This window comes from Hippoglossus hippoglossus, chromosome 7, assembly GCF_009819705.1.
Source record: "Hippoglossus hippoglossus isolate fHipHip1 chromosome 7, fHipHip1.pri, whole genome shotgun sequence".
In the NCBI taxonomy this organism is placed as follows: domain Eukaryota; kingdom Metazoa; phylum Chordata; class Actinopteri; order Pleuronectiformes; family Pleuronectidae; genus Hippoglossus; species Hippoglossus hippoglossus.
In genome coordinates this window covers 13,349,942-13,375,664 of record NC_047157.1, presented here as the reverse complement: position 1 = coordinate 13,375,664, position 25,723 = coordinate 13,349,942, and the positions used below count along the sequence as shown (strand labels likewise).

Below are 25,723 nucleotides of genomic sequence, written 5' to 3'. Positions count from 1 at the left end.
TAGACCCCACAGTGTATGAACTCCTAAAGGATCATCCTGCTTACAGCTCGGCTCCTTGTTTGTGATGTCTGAAGGCAAAGTAAGGGGTTAATTAGAAGTTAGACACACGAGAATCTTCCCTGTGTATCGATAACATCTCTGTTGTGCTGCATTCACTGGTAAAACTTTCAGAGATAGAACAAACCCCTGAATGTTTTAGTTTGCCGTTCATTGTAATGTTTTTCTTTTTCTTTTTTAAGAAAGTGTACACTGTGGTTTGGAACAAATTTACTGTAATGCAATAAAACGTATTTTATTGTATAGTTCAAAAACATGAACATGATGGCATCAAAAAGAAATTACATTCAGCATCATGCTGCAGCTCTGAAGTGTGTCAGTCTGCTGCCCTCTGCTGCCAGAATGTAGAAATACAACAGAATAAGAGAAATACAAATTTATACTTTATGCAAGCAGATAATACATGACTGGAGTGAAAATACAGACATCAAGGTGTATAACAGATACAATTTACTTTCTACTTCCATACTACACACACAAACACTAATAGACTGTGGTGCACTACACTAAACTTTGCTGCTACTCAGACTTACATGACATAAGTCACGAGTCTTGTGGATATATTGTTTGCCTTGTAATTGTGACTTGACTACCTCCTCTACAGTTAATTATGTAGTTTATTATTAGTATTAATATTATTATTGTTGTTTTTTATCCTTACATGTTTCTATTAACCCTATATTATATTGCCTTATCTTTTTTTACTGGCAAAATTTAAATGTGATTTTTAATTTACTCAAACATCTTTATTTGATTACCCACCACTAAAATCAGGACTGGTGTTGAAAGACATCTAAGATTGTGGTCTTAAAGGTTCAGTGTGTAGGATTTAGTGACATCTAGTGGTGAAGTTGCATGTTGCCGTTGAATACCCCTCACCTCAACTTACCCTTCCAAACATGAAAGAGAACCTGTGGTAGCTTTCAGTCGTCATAAAAACTCAAAAGGTGTTTAGTTTGTCCAGTCTGGGCTACTGTAAAAAAACATGGCAGCCTCAATAGAGAGGACCCGCTCCTGATGTAAATATAAAGTATATAATATAAAGGGCCCAGTCTTGGGTAAAGAAAAGAACAATTCATACAATTTAGGTGATCACACACTAGTGAAAACATCACTAGGATTATTTTATATAAATTTCTGCCAATTGATCCCTTTCGCCTAAATCTTACACACTGGACCTTTTACTAAGCCTCCACCTCAGCCATTCATCCATAGTACTGAATGATCGTTGTCTTTTTTAATCACCTCCACAAGATGGCAGAGGAGAGTAATAAATGGACAATTACCAGAGGTCTTCCAAGCAAATGGTCCAATATCCAAACCCAAGTTGATACAGAAAGAGGTTTATAAGTCATTTTTATCTACGAATTATAATAATAATAATTATTATTATTATTATTATTATATGAAGCCAAGCAAATAGAACTATAAGACAAATGTGAATGACATGTACTGTAGGAGCAACCATCCTTGGACATAAGGGGATGGTGGTTGTGAGCTGTCTGTACTTTTGACAGAGGCAATCTGTTTTTAACACACACATAAAAGTTTGTAAGAATTATTTCTATGCAAAGCAAAAAGTAGCCAATAACATATTTTCATGTTGGAACATGACACAGTGGTTATTCAGGCGAGGCCGGTATTTGGCAGTGTCCTTATCACACAAACATCATCTGCACCCTGCCGACTGGGAGAGGCTCACTGGATGTAAATCAGATGTCAAGTGAGATGTCACAAACTTCACTGCTATTTGAGATCAGTGGGAGAGACAGGATCCCACTGCAGCAGGGCTCTGCATAAAAGCTGATGTGCAGCATGGAAACAAGTCAAACAGGAATCTCCACAGTCGGATTCTGTCCAGTAATTGTGCGATAAAATAATTTAAAAAGTCCCTTTAGATGACAACAACAGCACTTGATATTAAAAAGTGTGAACTGAGAAACTGAAATATGTCTGTGATGTTGTGAGGCTCTTCAATGAAACAATATCGCTTTGTGGATGAAAATAATCACACCAGCAATAAAGAAGCATCCAGCATGTGATCTGTCAATGAGGAATCCCTGCTGTATTTATCTTGGCGCAGGATTTACTTTGATAATTGACATCAGGGTGCAACGCTGTTATTTTATTTTAAACCTGTCAGCATCCCGTCAAGTACTCATCCATGACTGATAATGACTTTAATGATGTTTGGAGAAAATGGTGGTTACACTTACCAACATGTATCATCTTCTGTGACTTGGAAGTGTGATAACCTCACTTCATGCAGCCTGTTCGAACAATAGTGGACGCTGGAATCAGGAGTGGTTTACTGGGGATGTGGGCTGCAGGGCCACACTGGCACAGGGCTGGTTGACAGGCCATCATGTGGAGCGTTACAAAGAGATGCATTGTGGGAGGAGGAGGCATGGGTCAGTGGCATCGTGAACTGAACAGGGAACTCAGAGTATCTCATAACCTGAAAGAGAGGCCACACCTTATATGGGAATTCAGCCGACAAGCAGTGTCAGTGTAGTGACATTAATTAGTCGTATTTTATCATGTGCAGGATGACGTGTGAAATGTGGCAATACAATATTTGTGAGTCTCAGCCCTTCGTGTTTTAACTCTGAGGTTGACTTTTTGTCTGTTTGAGAGCCCGTCACATCAGAGTGTAGCAGTCACACTTCTTGTACAGTATAATCCATGGATTAGGCAGATCTGGGAGTGGTGCCTGAAATGACTAGTGTAGGTTGAGGGGTCTGCTCCACTACAAGCTTCTTGTCTTCAGACAGAAGCCACAACACTTGCTGTCATTTCCTTTTATCGCTGAGCTCAGCTTGACAGGTGCCCGGCTGGGGACTCAGGTTTCACACACGCTGACGTCAAACTACACATGTTCATTTCCTGTCTTAAAGTCAAAGTCAAATTATAATCAATAATTTTGACATGACACTTGCTGTTTAGTGTTTTTTTAAAGCTGTGGTACATGGCAAAATATTATAATTTTAAGTTATTTTATTTTAAGTTCATTTTAGTTTAGTTTTAAATTGTTACACAGTTGAATATTGATAGAAATCATCTCATACACCTGTTGTGTTTTCCTCGAAAAGCAAAACAACCTCTCTCAGAAGATGCTCCTGCTTTTACATGCTGACTCAAAACTGATTTGTACACGTGTGTAAATAACAACTTAATTTTGAAGCACCGAGCTACCAGGAAGGTAATCAATCCAGTGATCTGTGTGGTGAGAGGATTCACCATTTCAAGGCCTGTGCCCGCAGCTGGACGTCAATCCTCCCTCTCACAACATCAGGGTGTCCTATCTTTGCCTCAACCTCAACATTTACAGCCTTGTGGCACACACTCACGCACGCGCGCACACACACACACACACACACACACACACACACACACACACACACACACACACACACACACACACACACACACACACACACACAGACGATCAGACATACCTTTCAACTTTTCAACCTTTCCAACCATGTCAGTACGCAGGAAGACGAGAAGTAAAGGTGTTGAGCTGCCTGATCTGTTAAGCAGAGTCTGTGTTCTGGACTAGTGCATCTCTGTAGTCACCATCTGTGCATAAAAGGTATTCAAGGTATGACTGCAGGGAAGGGAAGTTCCTGATTGTAGCCAGTTGAAAAGTCAATGTTTTCTCTCTCAAGTGCTCATACTGACGACTGGGAATGTGCCAAAGAGCCTGTGCAGGCACAAGGGCTCTGAGAAGTTGCAATAATAAAATGTAAAAAATACTGACAGAGATGTATTAGCAGCAAACTGAACTTAGGCTTACACATTTAAAGAATGTCCCACATCTGATTGTTAAATTGTTGCTTCCCTCAGGTAAGAGTGATATTACTACGACGTATGATGGTGTACATTGATATTACATACCATATGTTTATAGATAAATGTAAACAGAACAGGTAAAATATTTACCTCTGAAAGTAAAAAGAGTCATAAACTAAATGCAATATTCAAATAAAATACTGGAACCAAATAAATTGTAACTGTAACTTCCCATCTCTGCCAGGAAACAGCAGAAACTGCTTTTTTTAAAACATCTATAGAAGGTACATTTAATCTCAGTTAACAAAATGATGTGTCACTGTGCACATCTCATTATAATATTTATACATTTTTCTCACATAGGGGTTTTAATAATGCTCAAAGACATTTAACATCAGAGAAAGCTAATAAAAATAAATAACAGTAAATATAAAATACATAATCAAATATTAAAAATCTAATCAAAAATGATCAGGAATAACTACCTGAATTCAATTGTGTAATAATACAGTTGAAGTAACACATTTCCCATTCATGCAATAAAAAATAACAAACAGAATCATTATCAGATTAACAGGAAAAATTGAACACTTATAACACATTTTATAGTTAACTACAAATAACATTTGGTTCAATATTTATCATCATGGCATTATTTTACACATAATTTCAATAATTACATGTTGATTTGAACATGTTAACACACAATAACAGAGCAGATACTTTTGCAATAAACAGCCCCCATATTTAATAACTTTGTCATGTCTGTTTAAACCAGAGAACATCAAGAACAAACACAAGTCTGAGCAAGAAAATACTGCAGAGCATTCAGAAAATGATTGCACTGTGTTGAAAAGAAAAACAAAAGACCTTTAAGCACTTGACGGGTGTATGTGCAAGCGACTGAGTTCTGAACGCATCCAACCAATGTCATTTTATAGCCAGTACATAATAAGTAAACATCTTTCTATGTGAAGGCTGTGTGTCATTTGAAAACATGGTCTTGAAATGTTTTTCTTCTTTTTTTCTGGGTGAGACTTGAGAGCCACTTGACATTCGAGAGCTGTAACTCTGCATTTCCTCTTTTGAGACGAGGCCTTTTCACAGCAATAAAGCTGCAAAGATTTACAGATGTGAATGATAAAAAACATGAATTAAATTATTTTCATTTAGTTACTTTCCTGACGATGCTGCTTCATTGTCGTACTCTGTATTAACATGTTCAAATAAAAAAAAAAGACCTTTAAGCACTTGACGTTTCAGTATGTTCAACTTGTCATACAACTTGTCTGAAAATATCCCACCATTGTCATTTTATAGCCAGAAAAGAATAACCAAACACCTTTTAATTTGGAGGCTACGTATCATTTGAAAACATGATCTTGAAATGTTTTTCTTCTTTTTTTCTGGGTGAGACTTGAGAGCCACTTGAGGACATTCGAGAGCTTTAACTTCTCATTTCATCTCTTGAAGTCTAATTCCAGCGTTCACGTTCTTTGTTTTTGGCAGTTTTGCCGCATTCTTCATCAGTCTCAGATAGCTCAAACTACACAGATTGTGTTTAGCCTGGCGCCTCACTTCGCTCAAATGACATCAGGAGGTAAATCTAGCTTTCTCTGTGATAGAAAACAGGACAGTGTTTACAGTTTTTCCTGGAACTTTCCTTCCTTTCAGTTTTTATACCGGCTTATGTTGACCACCTGAGCCTTGATGTTCAAGAATTAAAGATCATTATATTTTCTGTCAAAAGTGGGATGTTTTTGTGCAGCTTGTGCATTATACTTCATATTCACTTATTCTAGCCCTTCACTGTGTAGCTCTGCTGAATGTAACTCAGTTAAATTAGTTAATGGAATTTATTGATTAATTGAAAAATTATATAAAAGCATTAAAATGTAATTTGAGGGAAACAGGTTTGATGAGAAAAATCTTTGACAACTGAAAACAGCAAATGTTATTGTGTGCATTATTTTTACACATTTATTCTGGAAACATGATTCATTTATTGTCAATGAAACCATGAGATCGTGGAGTTGTATATATTTCTGATGGTATGACTAAGGGTTCGCCATATGAACTATAGGGACAGAGGCCATTAGGGCCTTGGTCTCCTTATTCTGAGCTTTATTCAGAATATAATGATAAAGGCAATATCCTCAGATCTGAATAACTGCCTTACACATATTTATTGTTTTAAAAAGCAGAGGAACTCAAATTAAATACCTATCCAGTGATAACAATGGCCAATCTAAGATTCCCTCTAATCCTTGCCAAAGACGTACCTTTGCTTTTCCACTAGATGATGACTCTTTTGGAGATCTGTGTTTCCATATCAGTTGAGGGGAGACAGACAGACTGTCTGGTGAGAGCAGGTGATCATTATCTGCCAATCCTCCAGCGGACAGACAGCCCTGCTGTTCATGCCTCGCTGTATATGTGGGAGGTATGCTGAGCCCTGATACCTGCGAATCCTGGAAATACCCAACTATCACGTGCCTCTCAGCTGACACAGTGCATACAGCTTTGTAATAAATACAAATAAAAGCTCCTACAGTTTTATGAATGCATCCGATTTTTGTGGCTGAGCACTCATTCTTTTAAAGTTCACCATAAAGGAAACACATCTCATTAAAGGCGCTTTCATCTTACACCTGCATATAAACGTATCTGTTTATAAGACAGATTTCATCATTTGAATAGGTTTTCTCTTGAAGCCTTTGCTCCAATGTAGTAAACATAAGTGGTAACACTTCTTAAAGATCATAGCACAATGGAAAAAAAAAAGTCACTGCAGGTGAGAAAACAGGTTGCACAACTTTCATGGCTTCTTTGTTCAGAGGGGAACAAAAAATAATCCAATATGGTCGCTTTACAATAACATTATTTTTTTTTTAACGGGAAGTACGCTGGACCACGATACCTACAAATACTGGAAATACGCCTCTGAGCTGAAACGGTGCATAACACTGCATAAATACGTTAATAAACAAATCCATTCATGACATTTTGTGTCTGTGCATTAATTGTTTTGAAGTTTATGATCAATGACAAGCATCTCATTGAAAACAACCTAAACATCTGCTTGCAAACATATCACGGGGTATGTTAATTTCATCATGCTTCAATCTAATTTTTAAAAAGTGTTTTAACTCCTTATAAGTCATGCAAGAGCAGAATTAAAAGCAAATATTTCAGTAGGCCTATAATGTTATAGATTAAAAAAGATAATTAATGCTGTTCCGTGAGGATGCATTTTCTTAACGCCTATATGTACACTTAAAAATAACTTTATTTTATTTATTTTTAAGAATATAAAATAAGTTTTTTTTTCTCATTCTTAAGGTGGGGGGGGGGAAATCAACAATTTAAAAGTCAAACAATCCCTTATATATGCATCATTCTACAATGTAAATGGAATGACTGCTAGGATAATGTTTTTTGGTTTTACACATGTTAAGAAACTGCAGTGTGCACCCCTGGGAACAGACAGATGATGAAATGACGAACACCACATATCAAACACCACGTACAGAGGAAGGTCAGTCTTTGATGGTCCGGCTCCAAAGTGGGAATATTGGGAAGATTTTCTAAATAAGTAGTCTAAATAAAATAAGGTTCAAACATAACACCTTGTTTGAACCTGCAGCTGCACGGCGCGTCCAACACGCAGCCCTGAACAGCGCGAGAAACCCGGCGAGATGAAAGACACCGATAACCACACAGTCGTGTACCTGTGGGAGGAGTGTGTGAGTCGGTGTGTGTGTGTGTGTGTGTGTGTGTGTGTGTGAGTGTGTGCAAGTGTGTGCTTGTGCACCTGCGGACATGATCATATCGCGGCTCTGACTGCAGCTCCCGACCCAGACCGGACGCACGAGAACCGGACACCCGAGGCTCCGAGCCATGGACGCAGCGGAGACATCCCCCGCCGACCGAGGAGCGCAGCTGCTGGACATCAGCGCCAGCTCGCCCGCCACGGAGCCCAGAGGTGAGCCCGTCACGCCGGAGAAGCCGCCCTACTCATACGTGGCTCTCATCGCCATGGCCATTAAGGACAGCCCGGATAAGAGACAGACCCTGAGCGGCATCTACAGCTTCATCATCTCCAAGTTCCCTTTCTACGAGAAGAACAAGAAAGGCTGGCAGAACAGCATTAGGCACAATCTGTCTCTGAACGAGTGCTTCGTTAAAGTCCGCCGGGAGAGCGGCGGGGACAGGAAGGGCAACTACTGGATTCTGGACCCGGCCTTCCACGAGATGTTCGAGAGGGGCAACTACCGGCGGCGGAGGAGGGTGAGGAGACCCTACAGACCCCCCAGCGTGCCTTACCTGGAGTACCCGGAGCCGCTCTACCTGCCGCCCTACGTGAGCAGCTCCTGGGGTGTGCGTCAGCCCCCGCCCGGCGCGTCCCAGGTCATCACCGGTCACACCCGCTGCTTGTCCCCGGTGAGCTCGTACTGCCCTCCCCCGCATTTCCAGCACCCTCCCTACGGGGCCTACCGCTGCCACCTGCCCGCCGTGCTGGTGCCCCACAACGGCTGCCCCTACGGCGGAGTCACGCAGCCGATGAGCCCCGACGGAGGCACCGTGTCCGTGGGGTGCAACTACCAGCAGTTCCCCTCCTATTCGAGACAAGCGGAGCCGCAGCTCTCCCTCTCGTTTGACCACTAGAGTTTTATTCTGGTGGGATTATTTGACAGCCAGTTCACAGACTCTGAGTTCATCTGTTTCACTATTTCACTTCAGCTGTCAGGTTCCACTTTAACTGTTACTTTGAAAAGGTGTAGGCTAAATCTGTTGACTGCGTGGAACTGTTTCATACGATTTTTGATAACTTCTCTAAACTTTATTCACTTATCAAGAACTACTGTCAAAGTTCAGTGTTTTGCTTTAGAAATGGCACAGATCAAGTGTGAACTGCAGAAGACAGTTTCTTTGCGTCTGAGGCTCAGTTTATCCCTTATTTTGCAACCAAGTAAATGTTTTTTTTATTACTGTTTTTTAATTTTATTTTATAATAGGCCTACACAAGTTTAACTATGTTATTTATTTCTTTTCTCTGCCTTTATCCAAATGATCTGACCTGCTACATGCAACACAAGGTGACAGTGAAGCACTGATCAGTTTTCATTTAATTGAGAATGTTTACTTGATATAAGATATCTCATGTTTGATAAATAAAATGTTATTTTTGCATTTTATTGTCTCATTGTTTGATGTTGTTTTATATTGTTTGATTTTTTTATATTGTTATTATTATGAATTAACTGTAATATTGGTAGCTATAAAGCAAGGTGCAGGGGTGAGATGTAATGCACATTTAGCTGTAGTTTACAAGTATTTACATTTCCTACTTAATTTTCATATTCAACTACACTTGCAGATAAATTGTTTTACTTTTAGATAGATAGATAAAACCATAGATGGATACATTATTGATCCCAAGGGTAATGTATTTGCTGTTGAATTTACATAAATATACCTTTTTAAACCCAACAGCAACAAACCCAGTACACCCTTCAGTTCCATTGCTGTCTAATGACTAACTATAACATAAAATAAGTACTAAAAGTCTCTTACTGTAGTGAAGCTGGAAGTGTCAGTTTTAAGTTCATTGGGGTAAAAGTTAATATTATAATGATATTGTTATTTGTGTGTTCTGCATTATTTTTGAGGTGATCCTCATTGATACCATAGATGTTCTGCCATTCTTCTCGTGTCATTCTTTCCAGCAGTTTTTTTCTGGGGGATTTACTTTTTGCACAACTGTACTTGCTTTTATTGAAGTGGTTTTTTGAGGCTCATGTTTTCATTCTGGTCCATGTGACCTGCTTGTTTCCAATTATACATCATGTATCATAATGATAAAAACTCCTACTCTTCATCTAAAAGTAGCCAAAATAATGTAAGACAGACATGATTTCGATTTTTGTGCACATGAGGGAATTCAGATTTCTTTAATGCAAATAATTACATATTCATAACTGAAGCTGTACAGTGTATAAAATTAGATAAATTAGCTCCATCATTTCCAAATGCTTACACATTAAGGAATTATAAATAATCCAGTATAGGTCTAAATGGTCCATAATGCATTATGAGGACATATATATTTATATTTTACAACGACTACCTGTGCAATTTTACCTAAGCCATATTTAGAATGTAGGAAGTTTACATGTATGAATATTTCTTGTTATTGTGCACATGGTACTATAATTGAAATAGTTATCAACTATTCATAAAGTGCAGTATCAGGGTTTTGCGAGTTCAAGTTACACCGTTAAAACTTCGAGCACCAGAGAGAGAGAGAAAAAAAGTTCACCTCAGCCCCTGAATTGTTATTCAGAGCAGGTGATATCAGCCATTTCTGACAGTGACGTTATCTCCCTCATAGTGTAAAGGTAATTGGACATGTGAACAAACTGTTGGCAGAATGGCTGCAAATACACCACCGCTCTCACCTACTTCAACAATAATATTCACTATTGATTCTGAAAACCTGTGTTTACCTACCCTTTCATGTCAAAGTAGCTGCCATGAAAAGGTCTATTTTGCTCAATCTGTGGAAACCATTCACAGTCTGCTGTTTTGTAAATCAGCGAACACTCCCAACTCGTAATTTCTGTTGTAAATTTCCCTTTTTCCCATTTTGTCAATTCTCCCTGAATGCAGCATTTGACCGTGGGAGCAAACGGGAAACAGCGCTTCCTGTCTCATTCCAACAATGCCATGTCCCCTGACTACTACACTCAGAACTCTGTCAAGTATAGGATTAAGCTCAATTTGAGTAAAGAGAACTACACAAGATCACTACAACCCTGTCTAACCAAGTCCAAATGTGTACTTTTAAGTGTTAGCTTGATCTTAAATTGTTTTTAGTGACGGGTAAGTCGACAATGATTTTTTTTATAAAAACATATTGGAACGCGTCCTGCCGGTTACGCGGTTCCGTTTCCGCTCCGGGGCGTGTTCTATAAACCGAGAGTTTGCCGCGTGCTCTCTGCCGCCGTGTTAACACTAAACATTTCTCATGTTTTCTTATTTTGTTGACGGATAATTTCACCACGAAATGGAGGCGTTCAGCCAAATAATGCTGGAATATCCCGAGTTGATGTACGGAGGAGTTGGAGTTACGGCGTTTGCCGCCGGTGGAGCGCTGATATATAAAATCGCTACCAGGTAAATTAACTTGAAGACTGAGCCACCACCGCGTTTGTATTCAGCTAGCTCCAAGCTAACGTCAGAGTTAGCAAACCGCGCTCGGTTGGTAAACAATGGAGACGCTTGTGACATGGTGTTGGCAGCAGGTGGTGTGAGAATATTGCTCCTGAACCAGCGCGAGTGGTGTTTCCATCCACGCTAGCCCAGACGCTAACTTTGCTAGCTGTCGTGCTATCTAACACAGCCTAGTATTGTGAGACCGGCTGTAAGATGGAGAACCGTTAACATGATTTTCATGCTTAAACCTTCTCGTTGCTGGTATTTGGATATAAGCGTGTGCATATTTTATTTTTTTTATAAAATAATGTGATTGTTTTTACTCGACATATGATCAATATAACACAAATAATTTAAGCACGTCAAGGAACACCAAACAGACTGAAATGATTTCAGACAGCAACCAGTTACCCAACTTTTAAAGTGCGAAAAGTTATTCTTTTGTGTAATGATACATTTTATAATACATTTCATAAGGCAGAACAGAAGCTTTAAAATATAAACATATAAAGACAGTAGCATTTGTTGAAACACTAAAATGTAAAAAAAAAAATATGTAAAGCAACTTTAAGATTACAGTCAAAGAAAACACATGGTTGAAGTAGTTAAAAGTGTCGACAGAGGATCCATTTCTAATATGAAGTGGAAGTTCTCTATTATTTATTGTATTTTAGTCTTGCATGTTGCAAACCTGCACTAAGTGACCCCAGTGAGCAGATAGGAACATCATTTGATAGACAATTTAAAAGTTTAGATGGTACCAGACCAATTTTGGCTAAAAAAAAAACAGTGGCAACCAGTAAAGTGATGCTGGTACTGATGTGATATGTTCTCTTTCCTGGATCTGGTTAAGATTCTAGCTGCAGAATGTTAAACAAGGTGCAGCTAAAATGTGGTCTTTACTGTGGGAAAATATTTAGACCTCAGAAAGGCATCAACAGTTCATATTCCATCATGTAAAAACTCCACCTGTTCTTTGCAGAAAGAAGCCGACCCATGCAAGTGTGAACTGCTGGTTCTGTAATGAGAACACAGTGGTGCCCTATGGGAACAAAAACTGCTGGGACTGTCCCAGCTGTGACCAGTACAATGGCTTCCAGGAGGTAAGTCAGAAAAGTACAACACCTGGCAATTATATAATTGACGATTGGGAAATGTGGATTTGTGTGTTCACTGTTTTTATACTACTTTTTGTTTTGATCCGTCTTGTTTTCAGAATGGAGATTACAACAAATCCATCCCAGCTCAGCACAAGGCAGATCTAAACTATGCAGTATCTGGAAGCATTCACTCATCTGAGACACTCAAGACACAGCAGTTTGTCAACTGTCAGATGCTGTTGTGCAAGAAGTGCAATAACAACCAGTCTTTAAAGATCAAGCAGTTGGCGTCATTTATCCCGAGGGATGATGTATGTACTATTATTTTCTGTTGACTTTAATGCACCATGAATTGTTAAAACAGTAAACAGTATATTTATAATTTTTTTGTTTTGATTGTAGGAAAACTATGATGAAGAAATTGAAGCCTACAAGCACCACCTGGAACAGACCTATAAGTTATGCCGGCCATGTCAGACTGCAGTGGAGTACTACATTAAATATCAAAACCGCCAGCTACGTACAGTGCTCCTGAACCATCAGCTTCGACACTCCCGAGACACCGTCAAGAGCTTTGAAAAGGTCCGTGCACCCCTGATTCAAAACTCCACACACTTGACAAGTGGTGACTTTTTGTATTTGATAATTATTTGGTAATTATTTGTTCTAATTGATAATTAGGAATCCCCATTTAGATTGTTTTTTGTGCATACAAAATAGAATAGTCTGCTTGAGAGATCTAACAAATTATTCTTAAGCATAAATGTCAGCATCTCATAAACGTCCTAATGACTCCAAAGGTGGACTCCTTAATTATCAATTAGAACAAATGTTTTTTTGCTCCTTAAACTATGAGCATGAGCATCGGATTAATACAATTATTTGAGAACATCACATGGGGGGGGCAATCTTAAGCAGATGTAATTGATGTGTAATGTGCAGACTTGATAATGGTGTATGCAATGAGCTGCACTAGAATGTTATGTGTAGCACAACAGGATGTATAGTATAGACATGTTAGTCTGTCTTATAACATCACTTTGCTGTGAACATTCATAAGCATTCACTCTGTTTAACTCAATTCTGATATGAATTAGTTTGAATGGCTTTCACACTTGCTTGTAGCCTTTATTGAGGTTGAACATAAATCAGCATAACCCTCCACTGTATATTGTTGCTTGTTATTATAATATGTAAAAATAGTCTAACATTGATTTCCATTTGTTGTGAAACTGTCTGGATTTACTGAAAACCTGTTCTCTCTCCTACAGACCTCCTATCCCCCGTCTTCTCCCATGGGAGTCACACTGTTACGGGCTCTTGCCTTCCTGCTCTGTGCTTTCCTAGTTGCCACATCTTTCTGTGAATTTCCAGACCAGCTTCTTTCACCTAGTGCCCCACAGACATTAAGTGGTGTTGTCACTCCAAAACCCGTAAATGAACCCACCACCAAAAATGAGAGCAGTGGAGACACAACTGTTTGGCAGGGTCTCCTGGAGCTGATCCCAAACACTACCATAGAAGATGCCAAGCTGGTGTGGCAACATGGAAGGGACAACCAGCTGGCTGTGGTCTCTGCTGGCCTATTGACTTGCCTCACGTCTATCTTCTTAGGAGGACCTGCAAGGTAAGCAGTCGCCACCTCTTTCTTTGCCTTTGCATCCCAGAGATGTTCAGTAACAACTCTGCAAGTTCATGTGTATCTGTATTTTTAGGCTGAGGAGAATCGATGCTGTGGCCTCTGTCCTGTGGTTCCTCCTCCTGTGCGTCTACCTGGCTGAGAGCTACTTGTCTGGTGCCTCGAGCTGGATGGACATGGCAAAGCACTGTATCATCTCTGTCTGTTGCCTTGTCAGCTTTGCTGCTGCAGTGGCAACTCGCAAACAGGGTCTACGAAGAGGCAAATATCGAAGGTCAGAATCTCAGCAGTAATCTTCAAATTTTGTTTGAAACATGGGATTGGGTAAATCTTCCTCTTTCTGGGAGACATTTGTTTTCACTAGTGAATGACAAACTCAATACATAGGACCATGTGTGTGTGGTCCATGATTGGAAAATATGAATGGTATTACTTGCTTAATGACATCAAAACCTCCTCTTTAAGCAGACATGCACCACAAAGTACACTCGAAAATGTGTTTTAAGGGGAAATTGTGCCGCACATTTAATGTATTCATCTAATTATGTGCATTTCAAATTTCTTATGAACTACAACAAATTTGAGATGGACTGACTTTCAGAGAGGAAAGAAATAAATGCATTTAAATATGTAATTTTAAAAAGCGGTAGGGAAGGAGTTTAGCATTCAAGTACCTGACTAAATTATTATAAGGTTAAAAAGCATTTTGATCTAGTGTAGCTGTGGGTTGAAAATGGTTCACTAACTTAAGCTTCAGCTCGTTGCATGAAATACTAATTTATTTGTGATGACCCTGCAGGTCATACTCAAGGTTTGATATTTGAATAATCACTTACCTCCTTTCTTGCTTCACATCTACAAATTCTGAAAAAAGAATGGCCTTGTGTTAATCACTACTACTCCTAAAACCGTCACTTATTTATGGCAGACATGCATCATTAGTGATGAAGGAACAGATCAGTTCTCAAGGCAGAGCCGGAATATTTAAGTGGATGTGTGGTTATGTGAAGTGGCTGCCACTGCATTTTTTTCTGTAGCGATGAGGAATGTTAACACATGGTAATCCAAAACCTGGTTTGAGTGCCACTTGAGATCATTCGAAAAAATGTTGCTTGAGAAAAGCAGTGACTAGTTCATCAATGTTGTTGAACCACTGTAATAGTTCAAATGTTTTGCTGATTGCTGCTGATCTCTGTCCTGTTATTAGGTGCCATCTTTTCCCCGCTTTGAAATGATGGATCACCTTGTAACCTGTAAGCCATTAATGCCAGCATAGCATTTTTGTTTTGTATACAGCACTTACATTCAGGTTAGTTTTATTTACATAGCCCAATATCACAAATTTGCCTCAGAGGAACTATAATCATGTATAAAACACCCTCTGTCCCTAGACACTCAAATCCGACATAACTGTGGTGTTTTTGTTTCTCTCTGCTGTGCCAAAAGCTGTTGTGTAAAAACGGTGCCCCTAGATGATGACCAGGCAGGTGCTTGACTTGTCTTGGCATTTGCTTGGGGTTATCATGCCAGCAGTAGTTTCTGACAGCCTTTTTCTATCAGTTCTTGAAGATGCAAAAATGTATGAAGAGCTCGGCTCTGCAACTGTATATGGTCATTGACAGGAAACTTTCCAAGTGTCATGCAAAACAGTAAGCTAGTGCTATGAGAGTAAAGAGTGGGCTGCACTGGTTGCGTGAGCAGCACTGAAAGTCTAATTTCTCATTTCGGTACAGATGTTATGTTAGAGCAGCCACACTGCCCACATGAGACGTGTTTAGAGAGTCTGGTCTCATCTATTTTCTCCGCAAACCACGTAGAGCTGGGTTTAAAAATGTATTATCTGACTCAAATCGATCTTCATTTTAATGATCCATCCGATATCAATTCATAAAAAGGAGGAATCAATCTTTTAATATATGCCTTTTTCCATGAGTGTACCCATTTTAAATAAGAACAGGGAGTCAGAGACAGAGTATAGACTGTGCCGTCCTTTGTCCTCCCTCCACATTACGTCACCTCACGTTACCTGCGCCTTCACCAACACACATCACAAGTTATTGGGACCTGATCGGATCATGAATCATCTTTCCGGTCACTTAAACACGGATGTCCTGACTCTGCGTGTTGTGTGTAGCAGGTGAACTACACATGCACATGTTTTTATAGACGTGTCTTATAAACTCTAAAGTGAGTCAACAAAAACAAAGTAAACGTCAGTACTGTTTAGGTCCTAATAAATTGTGATTAGCGTTGCGCTCAAGTCTAAATTGAGCGCAGGTCAGTGGAGGGATGACACTAAGACAGGAGACTCTGAAATGGTAAAAGACGACCGGACCTTTTTAATGTGCGGCTGTCCTGAACCAGCGGTGATTAAAGTTATGCAGTGGCGGGACATCGCCAAAAAATTTACATAGTGAAAAACTTATCAATTATGTTCTGTGTCCGCATCGATGCACAGTCGTCCGCATCGCGATGCATCAGTAAAAAATACTTCCTGTACCTGTTTTTAAGTCACAGCATATTCAAACTATAGAGTCCTAGCATTAAGTTGAGTACTTAGGCCTCCCTTTATTCAAGGAAATACAGTAGTTCTATCCGAAACCTCACGTAGCAGCTAATCAGCAGACACGTTCCCTTTATGAACAATAGATGCATGTGAGATGCAGCAGATCAGCGACGTAGCCACGCAGCCGTCACAGTGCGTCCTTGGTGTTCAACGTTTTTTGTGTGACTTGTGTGAAGTATTGTTTTATCTTAATTGTTGTATTTATGTAAGAAACTCAACAGCATTAGAAAGAGTTGCACAAGTGAGAAGTTGGGCCGTCATCTTTTATTCTACTTGAATAATCTGCTAAATGCTGCTTTACCACTAGCAGCTAAAAATTCTAAGTTTCAGTAGCACCTGCATGTCACTTCACTTGATCCCTTCCATTAACACTGATTGAGTTGCATGTGTTAACATTTAACCTTGCCAATGTATTTCCATTAACCTATTTTTATTTGTGTTGGAATGTACTGAGTGTAGCAGGATATTTATTTACCAGTACTGTGAATAAGTATTACAAACTAATAGCTGTAGAGCGTGAACATAGATTGAATTTGATGGCTATTGTATGGGTTAAATTGCATGTTGTGTTTGTGTTGTAGATGAACCTATGTTCTCAAACTAGTGCCACTGGTACTGTAGCCTTGAAGCTTTAAATAGTGAAGTATTGCCTAATTTAAGACACTATAGATGCAGTTGTAGGTTACGAGGATCGTATTGATTTGGTAAAATTTAGGACTGAAGTTACCCAAAGAATAAGAATGTGACTGAAATTGCACCTGCTCTTCGTTTGGTTGCTTGAGGGAAAAACAAATATTGACCTAGAGTCTCTTCTTTTTAAATTGTTCATTAATGTATCATGTATATTTGCATCTTGACAAAGATTATCATCTAAATCAAAACACATGCATTTCTAACCTAATCTCGGCAAGATAGCTGAAAGTATATGAACGAAGCATGGTGAACTGTAGAGGAGTTGTGATGTCTCTAAGTTTTAATGGACTGAATACTGACAGTAGAAAGCTCAATGGTCTGCACCTGGTGGTGTGTGTCTTCTCATACGTTAAATATTGGTATATTTTTGCTGTTCGTGTAAGATACAATTTTTTAAAATGTGTAATCTTTGCCAATGTTTCGATGCTGTGTTGTACAAGCTCACTTAAAATCTCTAGTGTCCATGTTTGTTATACCATGATACAAGAATGAGAGTAAGTGCGTGAACCCTGAGGCATTATTCGTTTTTTTGGATTAAGTGATCATTAAATGTGATTTGATCTTCATCCAAGTCAGAAGTAAACACAAACATAGGTGAAGCTAGTCTCACTTTCTGCTGCTGCAGATCAGACCTATACAACGTTCAGGATTCATTTTCTGCAGAACTGCTTCAGCTCAGCCAGATTAGTAGGATCATGTCTGGTGTGAATCACTCTCTTGATCACTTCACATAATATCTAATGGGGTGATGTCTGGGCTTTGACTGGTTCAATTCAGAAGGCCCCTTGATAAACTGGGGAATTGATTTTTCCCCTTGATGGTCTCAAGCTGTCCAGGCCCAGTGGCAGCAAATGTTTCTCCCTTCATCCTACTTTACCTTTTGAATGACTTGGATGAAGATCTGACCGTATTTTAAGACATAAATAAAAGTAATTTCAAAAAGCTCTTTTCAAGCCACTATGTATTTATAACATATGTAGCCAAAGTTTGTGGCTATTTTTTAAGAGTTTCTGTATCTACCTGAGGAAATGACTGTAACCCCACACTAAGCATTTAGCACTGGAAGCACTACGTTGTAGCTTTTATGGTATTCAATTTCAATATCGCCATGAACATATATGATGGCGATAAAACTACCTTTTTACTGATGTAAACCATGAATGTCTTTTTTAACCGTCCTGTATTGGTCTAGAGATCCAGTATGTAGCTGAACTGTGATCATGGTTAAGTTTTACCGAAGTGTTTAAATTTGTGTGTGTTGCAGAAACACTAAAATATTGATATGCCAAGTTTTGGTACTTTTCAAGACAATTAAAGGTAGAGTAAGCAATTGTTCAGAGTACACCCAACCCCCTTTTAGTCCTCTTTCAGGAGCACCACCCCCAAATTCATGGTTACGAATTGCTATGGCAACAACAAAATGGCGGAATCCGGACTGCGATATAGGCGAGAAAGTCGACATGCTACAAGTTTGTTGTTCGTATTGGTTTAACGAAACTGCATTGACAGAAGAGTCGAGTGTAGGTTTGTAGGTAAGCTAATTAGGAAGCAAACGTTACAGACATTGAACAGAGCAATACTCTCTCCCCCCCATCTCCCATCTTCTCTTCTCTCCTTTGTCCTGTGCATGAGCATGAACGCCCCATGTTGCTGATTGACTGTAATTGGGTTGTGTGGCTTTGTACATGCTACATTAACTGAAGGTGACAAAGTGTGTCGCACCATAATCGCTTACTCTACCTTAAAGCAATAACTTGCAACTCCAACCTTTAGTACAAATAAGCTAATGAATATAGATATGTCAGTTAGATTATTTACTATGCATGTATGTATACATTCTATTGCATCCATGGAAATGAAGCTCCATCCATGTGGAAAGGCTTCCTGCAACATACCCAAATGAAACAATGTTTTGGCTGCTTACATGTTGAAGTGGGGTGTCTTGCTTGTATCAAATTTTAATGCTTGCTGTATATGGAAAGTAATAAATACGTGATGACTGGATATGTCTTCTGCTTTTTTTTTTTTTTGTTCAACTTAAACACAGTATCCACTTTGTGTGTTTTTTCTGTCTGGTTTGAAAGGAAAATATCAGCTTAATGTTGGCCATGACAGTTGGATATTATTTTGTAGCTTGAGTGCCACTAAAAACAACTACAAGTATAAAAATAAATAACTACTTTGACACAAAACATGTATTGGCCACGGACCATGTGGTGTTGTGAAAGTGTGAGCCGTGTTGCTGAGCAGCGTTTCTCATGTACCTCTTGTTCTCTTGGCACTTTCACCTGCTGTGTGTTGTCAGACAGCTGCGGCAGCATTTTAGCGACAGCCTCGCCGTACACTGCTGCCGTCAGTTAAGTGCCCAGATTAAATGGATATTAGAGCTGTGTGGTAGAAAGTAGCTGCACTGACTCGATTTTAGACACTTGTTCTCTACTCTATTAATATCGTACTTTGACAATAGTACGATAGTGGAACGAAAACTGATTAACACGATCTTAAACTGAAAATCCCTAATGTTCCCCATGGATGTTTACACCAACTAAATGATATGCTATGGTTTTGAAAGCTTTCATTGATGATTTTGATATCTGGTAGTAGACCGTTGCATTGCTCTTGTGTTGCAGATACCTTGCAGGCAGCTCTGCGGCGCCCCCCTTCAGCAGCCAGCTTCCTCTGCTCGCGCCTGACCTGGCTGAGGCCTTCATCCCCACCCCGCCCCCGAACCTCTCCAAGCTCTTCAGCTGCCAACAGAGTCGCCGCCTGTGCAAAGATTCCCCTTCCTCGCTGCCTGGGCGACTCAGCAGGGCCCTCTGCCTCGGCACCATCCCCTCATTCAAACGGACAGGTAACAACTAAATTCATTTTGACTTGACCGACAAGAGAGAAAAATGACAATCAAATAATACTCCCAAGTTTTTCTCTGTCTTTTGGTATAATCTGAAGATGACGTTTTCATTGATATAGTTAAATTTCAGTTATTTGTAATTGTAGTGTGAATTTCTTCAACAGGGGCAGATGGGAATTTTCAGCCCACCTCTGTCTACACCTCATGTTGCAGTGGCTGCTCAGAAAAGTTAGATTTTAAGTTGCTTCTTACATTGCACTGCCTTGTATACAAGCGAGATTTAAAATTGATTATATTCAGTTTCTGCTTCGCTGCATTTAATTAGGTCATAACACTGTTTCCAAAAAATATGACTGAAGGGTATGTCATTTCGGCTGCAGAGATTAATGTTAAATGCTGAGGTGCATCTTTTATTTTTTCACCATAAATTATAAAAATAATTTAAATAATTGTCACATCTGGAGGGCAAAATGGTGTCACGCGTGTCTCTGGCATTTCTTTAGTGCCATTCCATATCTATTGGGCATCATATACGCTGATACCAATATTTACAGTGAACGAATATTTTGCTTACATTTTGGCAATATATCAGTTTATTTTTATTTGGTATATTTTGGATGATATTGCACAATATTAGCGTTTACATTTATGTAAGGAATGAGATTTTAAACTAGATGGTTTTGTTCCTCTCCTGGGTGTGGGTGCAGCTCAAAACTAACACTCCCCCAAAACAGAAAAATAAACTTGTCCCCATGCTGACGGTCTGAGACCACCCTGCCTATCGGTCGTGTCGCTGATGGGCTGGTCAGGTGGGAGGGAGGTGCCACCCATCTCTCCGGGCCTCGTCTGACCTCACTCCTCACGGCCCCATGCACAACATTTTTTCTCTCTCCTTTACAAGCAGCACTTCGTTATAACAGTGAACTGAATTTTGTATTGTTGACGGCCATCGGAAAACTAAACCTTTATATTTTAAGAAATCCTAAACAGATGTTTTTTTTATTTTTCTTCTTACAATTCATCCAACTGAATCAACAAATGAACCATAGTTAAATATCAGTCAATTATAAAACTTATTTTATTATAACCATGGAAATATCATGAAGTTGCCTACTTTTATTTGGTCTTTTGTTTCTGACCAACTGACTCAAACTGGTTGTGATTAAAATGGTGTGATTGTATTTTGTGTATTTTCAGATTCTGGTTACCTGTTTAGCGGAAGCAAACCAGCCTCACAATATAAAGACTCCCCGCCTTCAGGTATTTAAACTCCAGGTGTTTTCTGGACCTTCTCCTCATCCCTGTGTTTTAAATAATTCCTATCCCCTTGTGATTGACATTTTTACTGTTTTTCTTTTGCCACAGACTACTTTTCACTGAAGTCTGGGAGCCACCCATCATCTCCCAGTCCATCTCCCACTCCTTCAATAGCTGGGTCATGTACATCCAGTCTTTGTTCTGCCAGACAGCGCCGCCCCCTCATCAGCCCTGCTCGCCTCAACATCTGCACTCAGAAAATGTGGCTTTTCACAACGGAGCCAGAACCTAAGCATTCACCCCCGCCCACGTCTCCTCTATATTCCACTGTAGGACCGGCCTCTCCCCTTTACAGTGGCTGCTTTTCACCTGACACATCACCCTTCCAAAGCCAGAGCGGTAAGTACACCTGATGTTCAACTGTTATAAGATGTTTGTAAAGGGGCTGTAGCAAACGGCACTGCCGCAGTCTCATTTATGATACTGCCACCTCACCAGATGGCAAAATACAACATTCTCAAATCTTAGACAGAGAAAAGATTTCATATTTATGTACACATGATGCATGATGTCATGATTCACCTGGTTGCAGATTTGAGTGCGAGAGACAACAGTGTCATTGATGAGGAAGAGAGGAGCGAGATATGCAGCTCGTCGGGGTCCTCCGCCTGTGTGGTCGGCACAACAACACAGGACCCGGAAAGCACTCCCCCACCGAAAGGTAAGCTGGGCTAACAGGGCGAAGGAAACTGTGTCTATCTAAAGTTGAATTCATATTCAGTTTTGATTTCATGCCTGCCCCTCATCATAGTGCTGGGTCTTCTCAAATAAATAACGTATTTAAAGGATACTTATGCATTTTTCAAATCTTTAAACAATTCTCACTACAGTACGTTGAAATCTTTATCTGATGCCTTTTTTATCAGATCCCTGTCTGCACTTCTGCTGATATTTTTTAATACACAACATTTATTTTACAAAATATCTCCATCCAGACAAGAACACAAAAACCAATACAAATGCTCAAACAAACATGCCAGGCCAGTAGGTGGCGTTAAAGTCTACATCAACAATCTGTCAAATAACAGAGAAGTGAATTTATTGAGTGAGTTTTTTGTTGTTTCGGACACATGTTCATTACATAAAGCAACAGTGAGCATTCAAGAATTAAGCTGTGATGTCATAGTTTCCTAAATGCTCATTTTACATGTAGACACACATCGGAAAATTAGAAGGTGTTTGTAAAAATCTTTTTTTTTTTAGTGACTTAAAACGCTATTTTCAATTTGTATTTTCAATTTGTATTTTCAATTTGTATTTTCAATTTGTATTTTCAATTTGTATTTTCAATTTGTATTTTCAATTGTTTTAAATTACACTGTCAGGCCTGTAACATAACTGTAAACCATATTCAGTAAATAAGGAACCTTCATGCCACTTAGATGCACAATGATGATGAAATGTATTTTCTCTATGATTCTCCAGGTTTTCTGAAGCGTCTTCTCTTCCCGGGGCTGTTAACAGTGAGCCTGACAACCAACCTGGTCTTCGCCGGCCTTTGTATCTACTACTACTGGAGATGATTTATGTCCTGCCCCACTTCCTCTGCATTGGCCCTACCCCGAGACATGAAGTGCCCCTACCTAAGAGTGTCTCTCACCAAACAGAGCCACGAGGGAGAGGGCTAAAATATGGAGCTAAATTCATGCCAAAACTTAACAAACGAGCTGTATTTTTAAACACTGTGTGGTTTGCCAATACACAACCCCATTAACAAACTAATGCATTTTGTTTCGCCGATCCAAAACGCACCGGACAAACAAATACACTACATATTTCTAATAAATTGTTTCAGAAACAAATAGCCTTCTGCATTTTATACAAAATCAATCCAGTCCAAAACTACGCAGTAAAAGTACTTCATAGTAATTGTACAAATAGTTTGAAATCTTCTTATTGCAAGAACATGAAGCTCATAAACTACCAATGGAAGAAATAGTAGTGTCCGCTATCAGAGGAGATAATATCCGACTTGGATTCACTTCATGTTACAGTTGTGGGACTTCTAAGTTGAAATTTCTCTAAATTCATTAACTATTCAAATTAAGTGGGTGTTTTATTTATATGAGATACATTTGTGCAAATATAATCAGATTTTCATATGTATTTTGTATCTACTCTGTTAACGTTATTTTGAAAACTGAAAGTAGTCGCTTGATTCTATGTGTGAAACAAAATCCATTAGTTTGTTAATGGGGTTTTGTATTTGCAAACCACACTGAACGGTAGGGAAGTTGTAAAACATGGTTTGTTTGTTAAGTTTTGGTATGAATTTAGCCCCATACTAAAAAATCTTCACCTAGGAATCAAGACCACTCACTCCGTCATCTGCAGCCAACCAAAGTTATTACAGTGACAAACAATATCCACCAACATTATAATAGTGACTCATTTGACAACGGCAGGACTGACGGGAAAGATTGATCTATTGATCAATAGTCAGTCTGCGTTTTTATGGTTATTTCAATGTAACGTTAGTCCTGTCCATAGAAACTGAAAACGTTATAACATGAGCGGGGAAGTTCATTTCAAACTTCATATACAGGACACGGAGTAACGCATGTTACTTTCACTCAGACTGTTTACATGCTTGTTTTGACAGTATGAAAAGCGACTATTACGTTTTTAATTTGGTACTAGATTAAAACAAGATATTCCGCTGAATTTTTTAAAGAAATTTCATGGTTATTTTTCAAGATTTCATACTTACATTTATGAGCATTTTACCCGCCGCGGTCGCCATGTTGATTCGCTTTGTCCGTTCGTAAAACATTTGGGAAATATACTACGGTGGGAGGGCTCGATGGCCACTACCCCTACATCCCATAGAGAAGTGGGACAACACTACCCCTTCACGGCCATACACAAAAACCAAGGGGTAGAGCCAAGTGGTAGAGCTGAGGGGTGAATTGGTACAGGGCTTAAATATGGGTCTGCTGCAGTCATGTCTTTAGACCTGGAGGTCGTTCAGGAAACATCAGATCCTGGCACTTGTCTGTTGGTGTTAATCCAAAATACAGACGTCAGCCGATGGATTTCAATCAGTCGGATTGAAGTGACAAGAAAACTATGGAAATGAAATGAAATATTGCCCTTTTGAATCTATTGATGGCTTGAAAACATTTTTGGCTTTCGTCAACTCTCTTAATTATGACAGCTGGTACGTTTTGGAGAAGTTTAGAGTTTGCATTATGGAGGGAACCAGGCCCAATAGAGATGTCTCTAATATAAGCCTGCCCAAAAGGCTTTTATCTAGAGAATTTATAATATACTGATTGGGATGAGTGCATTATTTCTCCCTAATGAACAACAGTTCTATTACTCTACAGCAGCCAAAACATTGGAGAGCATTCAGCAGCATGTTACATTTGTGTTGTGGGTTTTGCATTTTTTAAAAGTTGTACATATTTTCACTTTGTAAAGTCAGAATTACACAGCAGTGGTGTTTGCGATTGTCTTTCTATGTACAGGCGGGTGACAAGTTAAAGGTAAAACCAACATGAAGTGTCTTAGTAAGGTGCCGCAGACCATGACTGGATGTTAATTCCTTAGTTGTATCCTGCAGTACCGCTGTGTGGAAGCATTTTCATTCACTGTTTCTCCACATGTTTATTCAGGTTTTTTATTTGAATCCATCACCGATGTATTTAATTCTACCCTGTTATTTTGTTTCATGGTTTACAGTCAAGATTTTTGATATCAGGGTCATTTAGATCTCAACACGTGTCACAGGAACAGAAACTTCTTTCATCAAACCATTTGATTCTCTGATATGTTCATTAGTTTGTAAATGTGAGAAAACCCCCATGTTCAAGTGCAATATTTACAAAATGTATTTTTCTTAATTTATATTAAATTCACATCTACTTGACATTTTCCATTTAAAAAAAAAAAAAAAAGTGAACAGACTGTAAAATGTACGCAGACTTTTCTTAAAACTCTACGCATCAAATCTGGTAGATTGTTGCATTTGTTTTTCTGAAGTGTGTTTTTTTTGTGCGCTTGGTTGTGTTGTGTTTTGAATGCGTCAAATCAAATGTATGAGCACAGATATTTGATTTATGGTTTGCGTCAATGCCAAACATATGTTTTACAAAAAGTTGTACGTTTGTAAAATGTGTGTAAACAGGATACAGTGAGCTTGTTTCCCATGTAAAACATTGTATGTTGTTGTTTTGGGTGTTTATTTTCTCATTAAGAGTTTTTTATTGTCGATTAACCATGCACCTGGTTTTAAAGTCAAGAATAATTACTGAAACGAATGTAAACTAAAAAAAACAAAAAAGTTTGTGAGAAGAACTTACTACTGAAAGACTGTTAACTCAAACTCAATTAGTCAACCTTACAATTAATAATATTTTGTTTAGTTTTTTAAAGCTAATACAACCTTTCAACTTACTGGATGCAAACTTGTGCATTTATACGTGATGTGTAACCTGGTGTAGGTTTATGTTTTTCCTCTGAAGGGGCTCATTCATTGAAAGTTG

At 39.0% G+C, this 25,723-nt stretch overlaps 2 protein-coding genes across 2 annotated transcripts; both read left to right on the top strand.

Annotated features, from left to right (window-relative positions):
- The first annotated feature begins 7,532 nt into the window (after nt 1–7,532).
- Nucleotides 7,533–9,047, top strand: foxl2l (forkhead box L2-like). The gene has a single exon (XM_034591175.1). It carries the CDS (start codon nt 7,753–7,755, stop codon nt 8,518–8,520), a length of 768 nt encoding a protein of 255 aa, XP_034447066.1. The 5' UTR covers nt 7,533–7,752; the 3' UTR covers nt 8,521–9,047.
- A 1,719-nt stretch (nt 9,048–10,766) lies between these two features.
- tmem201 (transmembrane protein 201) lies at nt 10,767–25,524 on the top strand. Its single transcript, XM_034590619.1, has 11 exons — nt 10,767–11,031; nt 12,053–12,173; nt 12,287–12,481; nt 12,573–12,752; nt 13,442–13,797; nt 13,886–14,083; nt 19,699–19,919; nt 21,117–21,179; nt 21,285–21,575; nt 21,769–21,897; nt 22,662–25,524. Exons 1-11 carry the CDS (start codon nt 10,922–10,924, stop codon nt 22,757–22,759), a joined length of 1,962 nt encoding a protein of 653 aa, XP_034446510.1. The 5' UTR covers nt 10,767–10,921; the 3' UTR covers nt 22,760–25,524.
- Nucleotides 25,525–25,723: the final 199 nt, after the last annotated feature.